Below are 13,395 nucleotides of genomic sequence, written 5' to 3'. Positions count from 1 at the left end.
CCCTGTAGCTACCTGCTTCATCTACATAGCAGACTGTATGTCTGTCTACCTGCTTCATCTACATAGCAGACTGTATGTCTGTCTACCTGCTTCCTCTAGATAACAGACTGTATGTCTGTCTACCTGCTTCCTCTAGATAACAGACTGTATGTCTGTCTACCTGCTTCATCTACATAACAGACTGTTTGTCTGTCTACCTGCTTCATCTAGATAACAGACTGTATGTCTACCCCTGCTTCCTCTAGATAACAGACTGTATGTCTGTCGACCTGCTTCCTCTAGATAACAGACTGTATGTCTGTCTACCTGCTTCATCTAGATAACAGACTGTATGTCTACCCCTGCTTCCTCTAGATAACAGACTGTATGTCTGTCTACCTGCTTCATCTAGATAACAGACTGTATGTCTGTCTACCTGCTTCCTCTAGATAACAGACTGTATGTCTGTCTACCTGCTTCATCTAGATAACAGACTGTATGTCTGTCTACCTGCTAGATCTAGACAACAGACTGTATGTCTGTCTACCTGCTTCATCTAGATAACAGACTGTATGTCTGTCTACCTGCTTCCTCTAGATAACAGACTGTTTGTCTGTCTACCTGCTTCCTCTAGATAACAGACTGTATGTCTGTCTACCTGCTTCCTCTAGATAACAGACTGTATGTCTGTCTACCTGCTTCCTCTAGATAACAGACTGTATGTCTGTCGACCTGCTTCCTCTAGATAACAGACTGTTTGTCTGTCTACCTGCTTCCTCTAGATAACAGACTGTATGTCTGTCTACCTGCTTCCTCTAGATAACAGACTGTATGTTTACCTGCTTCATCTACATAACATGGAGATTAGGTTTGAGCAGTATAAATCAGTGGAGGCTGGTGAGAGGAGCTATAGGAGGGCGGGCTCATTGTAATGGCTGGAATGGCATAAAGGAACGGAGTCAAACATGTGGTTTCCATATGTTTGATGTGTTTGATAGCGTTCTATTGATTCCATTCCAGCCATTACAATGAGCCCGTCCTCCTATAGCTCCTCTCACCAGCCTCCACTGGTAGGAATCCACTTTAAGACATCTTCAGACACCTTGGTGTAAAACGGGATACATTTCCGGACATCCTCAGTTACCTAAGCAGTCCCGGGACACTATTTAGGACATCCTTAGTCACCTTATGGAGCCATGGTATACGTTTTAGTACATCCTCAGGCACCTTAGTGTTACGGTATACATATTAGGACATCCTCAGTCACCTTATGGAACCATAGTATACGTTTTAGGACATCCTCAGGCACATTAGGGGTTACGGTATACATATTAGGACATCCTCAGTCACCTTATGGAACCATAGTATACGTTTTAGGACATCCTCAGGCACATTAGGGGTTACGGTATACATATTAGGACATCCTCAGGCACATTAAGGGTTACGGTATACGTTTTAGGACATCCTCAGTCAATTTAGGAGTTACGGTATACATATTAGGACATCCTCAGTCAACTTAGGCGTTACGGTATACATATTAGGACATCCTCAGTCAACTTAGGCGTTACGGTATACATATTAGGACATCCTCAGTCACATTAGAAGTTACAGTATACATATTAGGACATCCTCAGTAACCTTAGGGGTTACGGTATACATATTAGGACATCCTCAGTCAACTTAGGAGTTACGGTATACATATTAGGACACCCTCAGTCACATTAGGTGTTACGGTATACATATTAGGACATCCTCAGTACCCTTAGGAGTTATGGTATACATATTAGGACATCCTCAGTCAACTTCCAGTCATCTGTCATACCTTGTTCTTGGTGCTGGTCCTTCTGCTCCATGGACACCAGGGCAGAGAAGTGTGCCTGGTCGTAAGCTAGGACCAGGGGGGAGCAGTGGCACAGGTTAGGAGGCACCTCCAGGGGCAGGTACAGCCCTCCAAACGGGATGGGGGCAAATGCTGGGGGAGGGGAGAAGAGGACAGGCAGTTAGAGGTTGAGATGAAAGGCCCGGTCTGAAAGTTCTCCGTTTGTCCCATCTAGGAATGAGAGTAGTTCGATTTATACAAATGAGTCTTACCAGAGCCATATGTCTAAAGAGCTGGGCCAACTTTTGGACGCCATGTTAGTGCCTTTGAGCATTCCGTATATCCATTTACAACGAGAATTTGAAATCTTGTACATAGCATTGTTAAAAATTCCTGAGAATGATGTGAACCGCTATCGGTCCATGTTGCCCATGGTGAGCTAAAATGGCTGCCATGGAATGTAATGCCATATAAACGCATCATAATGCAGAAACCTAAAATGTCCTCTCGAACTCTCTAGATACGTGACTCTGAGTCGTACCGTTCTTCTTCTTTGGGTTTGGTGAGCAGGTACGTCTGTGGTGTGAATATGTAATAATAATAATAATTCAGAATAATTCAGAATAATTTATAATAATTCATAATAATTAGTAATAATTCAGAATAATCTATAATAATTTATAATAATTCAGAATAATTCAGAATAATTAATAATAATTCAGAATACCCTATAATAATTTATAATAATTCAGAATAATTTATAATAATTCAGAATAATTAATAATAATTCAGAATAATTTATAATAGTTCATAATAGTTCATAATAATTCATAATAATTCATAATAATTTTGGTGGATACTTATATTTGTCCTATTTCACACATGTGAATTTGATGATTCTTTTGTATGAATTTTTGCTTATTCCAATTCCCCCTGAGACCACCTGGAAGAGTGGGGTCACGGCCAGGGACTGCCATTATTAACAGGGACACTCAGGCAGTGAGGGTTAAGTGCCTTGCTCAAGGGCACATCAGCAGATTTTTCACCTTCTCCTGCTCTGGGATTCGAGCATATTTCTGAGGCTCTGAGCACCTAGCATCTAACCACCACTATAATGGGTCTCTGTAGTACATAGCATCTAGCCACCACGACAATGGGTCTATGCAAGATGTAGCAGCTAGCCACCACTACAATGGATCTCTGCAGTATGTAGCATCTAACCACAACGACAATGGGTCTCTGCAGTACGTAGCATCTAACCACCACTATAATGGGTCTCTGCAGTACATAGCATCTAGCCACCACGACAATGGGTCTATGCAAGATGTAGCATCTAACCACCACTACAATGGGTCTCTGCAGTATGTAGCATCTAGCCACCACTACAATGGGTCTCTGCAGTATGTAGCACGACGTGTGTACTCCCCCTCTCCCCCTGAGTCCCGTAGCATGGTGTGTGTACTCCCCCTCTCCCCCTGAGTCCAGTAGCATGGTGTGTGTACTCACCCTCTCCCCCTGAGTCCAGTAGCATGGTGTGTGTACTCCCCCTCTCCCCCTGAGTCCAGTAGCATGGCGTGTGTACTCACCCTCTCCCCCTGAGTCCAGTAGCATGGCGTGTGTACTCACCCTCTCCCCCTGAGTCCAGTAGCATGGTGTGTGTACTCCCCCTCTCCCCCTGGTCCAGCAGCATGGTGTGTGTACTCACCCTCTCCCCCTGAGTCCCGTAGCATGGTGTCAGCCACCACTATGATTGGTCGACGCAGCACGTGAGCCAGGACAAACACATGAAACTCCTCCAGACTCTCATACACAGGGTCCTCTGAGTTATCCACCCTGCGTCAAGACACAACCCCTGTCAGACACTCACAAACCATTTAGATCTACTGGGTAAACATTTTAAAATATATACCTCTAATTTTGGCTGATATTTGAATGGCAAGTGTGTGTATCTGTTTGGTGCTCACTGCTCTCCGTTGTGTGTGTGTGTGTGTGTGTGTGTGTGTGTGATACTCACCCTACAGTATTGTTGTTGTTCTTGCTGCTGTGTGTACGCGGTTCACTAGAAGCTAGTTTCAGCAGCTCGTTCCATTCTCTCTCCCATTCCTCCTCCGTGTACACCAGCCCTGACTGAGGAGAGAGAACATAGAGGGTTACACACACACTCACACACACACACACATGCACACGCACACGCACACGCACACGCATACATACACATTCTCAAATCAAATGTTGAACTTGCTGTTGATGTGAGTGGTGGGTTTGTGTTGACAGGGGACATGTTACCACCTCCAGGCCCAGCGGGGGTGGAGGACAGTGGGGACAGGGGACATGTTACCACCTCCAGGCCCAGCGGGGGTGGAGGACAGTGGGGACAGGGGACATGTTACCACCTCCAGGCCCAGCGGGGGTGGAGGACAGTGGGGACAGGGGACATGTTACCACCTCCGGGCCCAGTGGGGGTGGAGGACAGTGGGGACAGGGGACATGGCACCACCTCCGGGCCCAGCGGGGGTGGAGGACAGTGGGGACAGGGGACATGGCACCACCTCCGGGCCCAGTGGGGGTGGAGGACAGTGGGGACAGGGGACATGGTACCACCTCTGGACCCAGTGGGGGTGGAGGACAGTGGGGACAGGGGACATGGTACCACCTCCGGGCACAGTGGGGGTGGAGGACAGTGGGGACAGGGGACATGGCACCACCTCCAGGCCCAGTGGGGATGGAGGACAGTGGGGACAGGGCTGACCCTGCTCAGCCAGAAGGCTGGAGCTCTGGAGGAGGTACAGGACCTCATTTGGAGGAGGTACAGGACCTAATTTGGAGGAGGTACAGGGCCTCATTTCGAGGAGGTACAGGGCCTCATTTGGAGGAGGTACAGGGCCTCACTTGGAGGGGGTACAGGGCCTCATTTCGAGGAGGTACAGGGCCTCATTTGGAGAGTGGACAGGGCCTCATTTGGAGGGGGTATAAGGGCCTCATTTGGAGCGGGTAGAGGACCTCATTTGGAGGAGGTACAGGGCCTCATTTGGAGGAGGTACAGGGCCTCATTTGGAGGAGGTACAGGGCCTCATTTGGAGGGGGTACAGGGCCTCATTTCGAGGAGGTACAGGGTCTCATTTGGAGAGTGGACAGGGCCTCATTTGGAGGGGGTATAAGGGCCTCATTTGGAGCGGGTACAGGACCTCATTTGGAGGAGGTACAAGGGCCTCATTTGGAGGAGGTACAGGGCCTCATTTGGAGGAGGTACAGGGCCTCATTTGGAGGAGGTACAGGGTGTCATTTGGAGGAGGTACAGGACCTAATTTGGAGGAGGTACAGGGCCTCATTTGGAGGGGATACAGGGCCTCATTTGGAGGGGGTACAGGGCCTCATTTGGAGGAGGTACAGGGCCTCATTTGGAGAGTGGACAGGGCCTCATTTGGAGGAGGTACAGGACCTAATTTGGAGGAGGTACAGGGCCTCATTTGGAGGGGATACAGGGCCTCATTTGGAGGGGGTACAGGGCCTCATTTGGAGGAGGTACAGGGCCTCATTTGGAGGGGGTACAGGGCCTCATTTGGAGGAGGTACAAGGCCTCATTTGGAGGGAGTATAAGATGCACTGGGTGGAGCCTGAGCCCTTTCTAATACATCTACTGTCTCCTACAGCACTGGGGACGGTGTGTGTGTGTGTGTGTGTGTGTGTGTGAGTGTGTGTGTGTGTGTGTGTGTGTGTGTGTGTGTGTGTGTGTCCTACGGCCCTTTCCGGTCTAAATGAGTCAGCAGACATAGAACAGCAGGTGTTGACTGAGCAGAGCATGGCACCACACAGGAAACGTGCGTCATCATGGACACACAGCCACCTGGGGTGTGTGATCAAGTGGCGAATCAAATCACAACACAAAGACGTTGGCAAAGCAGAACAACAGCATGCCCAGAACAACAGCATGCCCAGAACAACAGCATGCCCAGAACAACAGCATGCCCAGAACAACAGCATGCCCAGAACAACAGCATGCCCAGAACAACATCATGCCCAGAACAACAGCATGCCCAGAACAACAGCATGCCCAGAACAACAGCATGCCCAGAACAACAGCATGCCCAGAACAACATCATGCCCAGAACAACAGCATGCCCAGAACAACAGCATGCCCAGAACAACAGCATGCCCAGAACAACATCATGCCCAGAACAACATCATGCCCAGAACAACAGCATGCCCAGAACAACAGCATGCCCAGAACAACAGCATGCCCAGAACAACAGCATGCCCAGAACAACAGCATGCCCAGAACAACAGCATGCCCAGAACAACAGCATGCCCAGTACAACAGCATGCCCAGAACAACAGCATGCCCAGAACAACAGCATGCCCAGAACAACAGCATGCCCAGAACAACAGCATGCCCAGAACAACAGCATGCCCAGAACAACAGCATGTCCAGAACAACAGCATGCCCAGCACAACAGCATGCCCAGCACAACAGCATGCCCAGAACAACAGCATGCCCAGCACAAGTCAACAGGTTTCTGCTTTACACTGAAACTCCCCCCTCTGTCCACCCCACCCAGAGGGTTATAACCAGGACTCATAGGGTTATAACCAGGACCCATAGGGGTTTTCACCAGGACCCATAGGGTTATAACCAGGACCCATAGGGGTTTTCACCAGGACCCATAGGGTTATAACCAGGACCCAGAGGGGTTTTCACCAGGACCCATAGGGTTATAACCAGGACCCAGAGGGTTGTTGACCAGGACCCAGAGGGCTTTGACCAGGACCCAGAGGGTTGTTAACCAGGACCCAGAGGGTTGTTAACCAGGACCCAGAGGGTTGTTAACCAGGACCCAGAGGGTTGTTGACCAGGACCCAGAGGGTTATAACCAGGACCCAGAGGGTTGTTAACCAGGACCCAGAGGGTTGTTGACCAGGACCCAGAGGGTTGTTAACCAGGACCCAGAGGGTTGTTAACCAGGACCCAGAGGGTTGTTAACCAGGACCCAGAGGGGTGTTGACCAGGACCCATAGGGTTGTTAACCAGGACCCAGAGGGGTGTTGACCAGGACCAGAGGGGTGTTGACCAGGACCCAGAGGGGTGTTGACCAGGACCCAGAGGGTTGTTTACCAGGACCCAGAGGGGTGTTGACCAGGACCGAGAGGGGTGTTGACCAGGACCAAGAGGGGTGTTGACCAGGACCCAGAGGGTTGTTAACCAGGACCCAGAGGGTTGTTAACCGGGACCCATAGGATTGTTAACCAGGACCCAGAGGGGTGTTGACCAGGGCCCAGAGGGTTGTTAACCAGGACCCAGAGGGTTTTGACCAGGACCCAGACGGCTTTGACCAGGACCCAGAGGGCTTTGACCAGGACCCAGAGGGGTGTTGACCAGGACCCAGAGGGTTGTTAACCAGGACCCAGAGGGTTATAACCAGGACCCAGAGGGTTGTTAACCAGGACCCAGAGGGTTGTTAACCAGGACCCATAGGGTTATAACCAGGACCCAGAGGGTTGTTGACCAGGACCCAGAGGGTTGTTGACCAGGACCCAGAGGGTTGTTAACCAGGACCCAGAGGGGTGTTGACCAGGACCCAGAGGGCTTTGACCAGGACCCAGAGGGGTGTTGACCAGGACCCAGAGGGTTGTTAACCAGGACCCAGAGGGTTATAACCAGGACCCAGAGGGTTGTTAACCAGGACCCAGAGGGTTGTTAACCAGGACCCATAGGGTTATAACCAGGACCCAGAGGGTTGTTGACCAGGACCCAGAGGGTTGTTGACCAGGACCCAGAGGGTTGTTAACCAGGACCCAGAGGGGTGTTGACCAGGACCCAGAGGGTTGTTGACCAGGACCCAGAGGGGTGTTAACCAGGACCCAGAGGGTTGTTAACCAGGACCCAGAGGGGTGTTAACCAGGACCCAGAGGGGTGTTAACCAGGACCCAGAGGGGTGTTAACCAGGACCCAGAGGGGTGTTAACCAGGACCCAGAGGGGTGTTGACCAGGACCCAGAGGGTTGTTAACCAGGACCCAGAGTGGTTTTCACCAGGACCCAGAGGGTTATAACCAGGACCCAGAGGGTTGTTGACCAGGACCCAGAGGGCTTTGACCAGGACCCAGAGGGTTGTTAACCAGGACCCAGAGGGTTGTTAACCAGGACCCAGAGGGTTGTTAACCAGGACCCAGAGGGTTGTTAACCAGGACCCAGAGGGTTGTTGACCAGGACCCAGAGGGTTGTTGACCAGGACCCAGAGGGTTGTTAACCAGGACCCAGAGGGTTGTTAACCAGGACCCAGAGGGGTTTCACCAGGACCCAGAGGGTTATAACCAGGACCCAGAGGGTTGTTAACCAGGACCCAGAGGGTTATAACCAGGACCCAGAGGGTTGTTAACCAGGACCCAGAGGCTTGTTAACCAGGACCCAGAGGGTTATAACCAGGACCCAGAGGGTTGTTAACCAGGACCCAGAGGGTTGTTAACCAGGACCCAGAGGGTTGTTAACCAGGACCCAGAGGGTTGTTAACCAGGACCCAGAGGGGTTTGACCAGGACCCATAGGGTTTTTGACCAGGACCACAGCATTACTCAGCACTAAGGAGATTAATTTTATCACAGGGTTGATTATTGCCATAATGTGGTTGTGTCCATGTTGTGGAGGTTATTGAGGGGGATGTGGGATGATATCAGATGAATGTATCACCATGTTGGGGAGGTTATTGAGGGGGAGGTGTGATGATATCAGGTGAATGTATCACCATGTTGGGGAGGTTATTGAGGGGGATGATATCAGATGAATGTATCATCATGTTGGGGAGGTTATTGAGGGGGATGATATCAGATGAATGTATCACCATGTTGGGGAGGTTATTGAGGGGGATGATATCAGATGAATGTATCATCATGTTGTGGAGGTTATTGAGGGGGAGGTGGGATGATATCAGATGAATGTATCATCATGTTGGGGAGGTTCTTGAGGGGGAGGTGGGATGATATCAGATGAATGTATCATCATGTTGGGGAGGTTCTTGAGGGGGATGATATCAGATGAATGTATGTGTCAGGTGGGACTCTTTGTTTGCTGTCTAGATGTATTGAGTTTGACTATGTTGTGCAATGTGAGTGCGTATTGCACAGGATCAGCTGAGGCTGCTTTCGCCTTGGGTGGAACCAGAAATACCCATTTCATACCCAGACAAAGATCACACTAACACACCATGCCAGATCCATTAGAGCAGCTGTTGGCGTGTCTGAAAGACGCTGGGGGTTATCACCAAAATACAGGTATCAGGTCTGAGTGAATGGATCTCTGTAGGTATCAGGTCTGAGTGAATGGTTCTCTGTAGGTATCAGGTCTGAGTGAATGGATCTCTGTAGGTATCAGGTCTGAGTGAATGGTTCTCTGTAGGTATCAGGTCTGAGTGAATGGTTCTCTGTAGGTATCAGGTCAGTGTGAATGGATCTCTGTAGGTATCAGGTCAGTATGAATGGATCTCTGTAGGTATCAGGTCAGTGTGAATGGTTCTCTGTAGGTATCAGGTCAGTGGGAATGGATCTCTGTAGGTATCAGGTCAGTGTGAATGGTTCTCTGTAGGTATCAGGTCAGTGTGAATGGATCTCTACAGGTATCAGGTCAGTGTGAATGGTTCTCTACAGGTATCAGGTGTGTGAATGGTTCTCTACAGGTATCAGGTGCGTGAATGGTTCTCTACAGGTATCAGGTGTGTGAATGGTTCTCTACAGGTATCAGGTGTGTGAATGGTTCTCTACAGGTATCAGGTCAGTGGGAATGGTTCTCTACAGGTATCAGGTCAGTGGGAATGGTTCTCTACAGGTATCAGGTCAGTGGGAATGGTTCTCTACAGGTATCAGGTCAGTGTGAATGGTTCTCTGTAAGTATCAGGTCAGTGTGAATGGTTCTCTGTAGGTATCAGGTCAGTGTGAATGGTTCTCTGTAGGTATCAGGTCAGTGTGAATGGTTCTCTACAGGTATCAGGTCTGAGTGAATGGTTCTCTGTAGGTATCAGGTCAGTTGGGGGTATGGGAGGACTGGAGTTGGGCTGTTGGGGGTATTGGAGGACTGGAGTTGGGCTGTTGGGGGTACAGGAGGACTGGAGTTGGGCTGTTGGGGGTATTGGAGGACTGGAGTTGGGCTGTTGGGGGGTACTGAAGGACTGGAGTTGGGCTGTTGGGGTTATTGGAGGACTGGAGTTGGGCTGTTGGGGGTACTGGAGGACTGGAGTTGGGCTGTTGGGGGGTACTGGAGGACTGGAGTTGGGTTGTTGGGGGTATTGGAGGACTGGAGTTGTGCTGTTGGGGGTACTGGAGGACTGGAGTTGGGCTGTTGGGGGGTACAGGAGGACTGGAGTTGGGCTGTTGGGGGTACTGGAGGACTGGAGTTGGGCTGTTGGGGGGTACAGGAGGACTGGAGATGGGAAACACTGCTATACTATACACCCATCACACATTAAACAACCCGTTTATATTGCCCTGTTGGGTAGAGATGGCAAGTACAGCACTTCACTGGACTGGTGCATGTGACAAATCCTACTAGGAACACCACATACAGCTGAAGTGGGAAGTTCACATACACTTGGGTTGGAGTCATTAAAACTAGTTTACATACACTTAGGTTGGAGTCATTAAAACTAGTTTACATACACTGAGGTTGGAGTCATTAAAACTAGTTTACATACACTTAGGTTGGGAGTCATTAAAACTAGTTTACATCCACTGAGGTTGGAGTCATTAAAACTAGTTTATATCCACTTAGGTTGGAGTCATTAAAACTAGTTTATATCCACTTAGGTTGGAGTCATTAAAACTAGTTTATATCCACTTAGGTTGGAGTCATTAAAACTAGTTTACATACACTTAGGTTGGAGTCATTAAAACTAGTTTATATCCACTTAGGTTGGAGTCATTAAAACTAGTTTACATACACTTAGGTTGGGAGTCATTAAAACTAGTTTACATCCACTGAGGTTGGAGTCATTAAAACTAGTTTCCATATACTTAGGTTGGAGTCATTAAAACTAGTTTCCATACACTTAGGTTGGGAGTCATTAAAACTAGTTTACATACTCTTAGGTTGGAGTCATTAAAACTAGTTTCCATACACTTAGGTTGGAGTCATTAAAACTAGTTTACATACACTTAGGTTGGAGTCATTAAAACTCGTTTTTCAACCACTCCACACATTTCTTGTTAACAAACTATAGTTTTGGCGAGTCGTTTAGGACATCTACTTTGTGCATGACACAAGTAATTTTTCCAACAATTGATTACAGACAGATTATTTCACTTATAATTCACTGTATCACAATTCCAGTAGGTCAGAAGTTTACATACACTATGTTGACTGTGCCTTTAAACAGCTTGGAAAATTCCAGAAAATGATGTCATGGCTTTAGAAGCTTCTGATAGGCTAATTGACATCATTTGAGTCAATTGGAGGTGTACCTGTGGATGTATTTCAAGGCCTACCTTCAAACTCAGTGCCTCTTTGCTTGACATCATGGGAAAATCTAAAGAAATCAGCCAAGGCCTCAGAAAAAAATTGTAGACCTCCACAAGTCTGGTTCATCCTTGGGAGCAATTTCCAAACACCTGAAGGTACCACGTTCATCTGTACAAATAATAGTACGCAAGTATAAACACCATGGGACCACGCAGCCGTCATACCGCTCAGGAAGGAGACGCGTACTGTCTCCTAGAGATGAACGTACTTTGGTGCGAATAGTGCAAATCAATCCCAAAACAACAGCAAAGGACCTTGTGAAGATGCTGGAGGAAACCGGTACAAAAGTATCTATATCCACAGTAAAACGAGTCCTATATTGACATAACCTGGAAGGCCGCTCAGCAAGGAAGAAGCCACTGCTCCAAAACCGCCATAAAAAAGCCAGACTACGGTTTGCAACTGCACATGGGGACAAAGATCGTACTTTTTGGAGAAATGTCCTCTGGTCTGATGAAACAAAAATAGAACTGTTGGCCATAATGACCATTGTTATATTTGGAGGAAAAAGGGGGAGGCTTACAAGCCGAAGAACACCTTCCCAACTGTGAAGCACGGGGGTGGCAGCATCATGTTGTGGGGCTGCTTTGCTGCAACAGGGACTGGTGCACTCCACAAAACAGATGGCATCATGAGGTAGGAAAATTACGTGGATATATTGAAGCAACTTCTCAAGACATCAGTCAGGAAGTTAAATCTTGGTCACAAATGGTTCTTCTAAATGGACAATGATCTCAAACATACTTCCAAAGTTGTGGCAAAATGGCTTAAGGACAACAAAGTCTAGGTATTGGAGCGGCCATCACAAAGCCCTGACCTCAATCCTATAGAAAATTTGTGGGCTGAACTGAAAAAGTGTGTGCGAGCAAGGAGGCCTACCAACCTGACTCAGTTACACCAGCTCTGTCAGGAGGAATGGGCCAAAATTCACCCAACTCATTGTGGGAAGCTTGTGGAAGGCTACCCAAAACGTTTGACCCAAGTTAAACAATTTAAAGGCAATGCTACCAAATACTAATTGAGTGTGTGTAAACTTCTGACCCACTGGGAATGTGATGAAAGAAATAAAAGCTGAAATAAATAATTCTCTCTACTATTATTCTAACATTTCACATTCTTAAAATAAATTGGTGATCCTAACTGACCCAAGACAGGGTATATTTACTGGGATTAAATGTCAGAAATTGTGGAAAAACTGAGTTTAAATGTATTTGGCTAAGGTGTATGTAAATTTCCGACTTCAACTGTAACTACCTCAAAACGCCACACAGGAAACAACATATAACTAGGCCCTGGAGCTCAGGGAACAACATATAACCAGGCCCTGGAGCTCAGGGAACAACATATAACCAGGCCCTGGAGCTCAGGGAACAACATATAACCAGGCCCTGGAGCTCAGGGAACAACATATAACTAGGCCCTGGAGCTCAGGGAACAACATATAACCAGGCCCTGGAGCTCAGGGAACAACATATAACTAGGCCCTGGAGCTCAGGGAACAACATATAACTAGGCCCTGGAGCTCAGGGAACAACTTATAGAACAGAGCACTCATCTGGAATAGCAGGTGTTTGTGTGTGTGAGTGGGTGGGTGTGTACTGTGTGTGTGCTGTGTGAGTGCTGTGTGTGTGTGCGTGTGTGTGTGTACTGTGTGTGTGCGTGCGTGTGTTTGTGTGAGTGTGTGTGTGAGCGTGTGTGTGTACTGTGTGAGTGTGTGTGTAGTGTGTACTCTGTGTACTGTGTACTGTGTATGTACTGTGTGTAGTGTGTACTGTGTGTAGTGTGTACTGTGTGTGTAGTGTGTACTGTGTGTGCACTGTGTATGTACTGTGTGTAGTGTGTACTGTGTGTAGTGTGTACTGTGTGTGTAGTGTGTACTGTGTGTGTAGTGTGTACTGTGTGTGCACTGTGTATGTACTGTGTGAGTGTGTGTGTAGTGTGTACTGTGTGTGTACTGTGTGTAGTGTGTGTGTACTGTGTGTAGTGTGTACTGTGTGTGTAGTGTGTACTGTGTGTGTAGTGTGTATGTACTGAGTGTAGTGTAGTGTGTACTGTGTGTGTACTGTGTGTAGTGTGTACTGTGTGTGTGTACTGTGTGTAG

General features: G+C 48.1%; 1 protein-coding gene across 2 annotated transcripts in view; it reads right to left on the bottom strand.

The window, feature by feature from the left end:
* LOC109885227 (OTU domain-containing protein 7A) overlaps positions 1–13,395 on the bottom strand; it is a 109,787-nt gene that overhangs the window by 26,547 nt on the left and 69,845 nt on the right. For both annotated transcript variants that reach the window (XM_031812760.1, XM_031812762.1), the window contains 3 exons: positions 3,813–3,925; positions 3,504–3,631; positions 1,802–1,951 (listed from right to left, as the gene is read on the bottom strand). In XM_031812760.1, the coding sequence (XP_031668620.1) occupies positions 1,802–1,951; positions 3,504–3,631; positions 3,813–3,925 (391 nt within the window). The remainder of the gene's footprint in view (positions 1–1,801; positions 1,952–3,503; positions 3,632–3,812; positions 3,926–13,395) is intronic.

Source organism: Oncorhynchus kisutch, unplaced genomic scaffold (assembly GCF_002021735.2).
Source record: "Oncorhynchus kisutch isolate 150728-3 unplaced genomic scaffold, Okis_V2 Okis03b-Okis08b_hom, whole genome shotgun sequence".
NCBI lineage: Eukaryota > Metazoa > Chordata > Actinopteri > Salmoniformes > Salmonidae > Oncorhynchus > Oncorhynchus kisutch.
The sequence above is the reverse complement of the archived record's forward strand: the minus strand, read 5'-3'. Positions and strand labels throughout refer to the sequence as shown.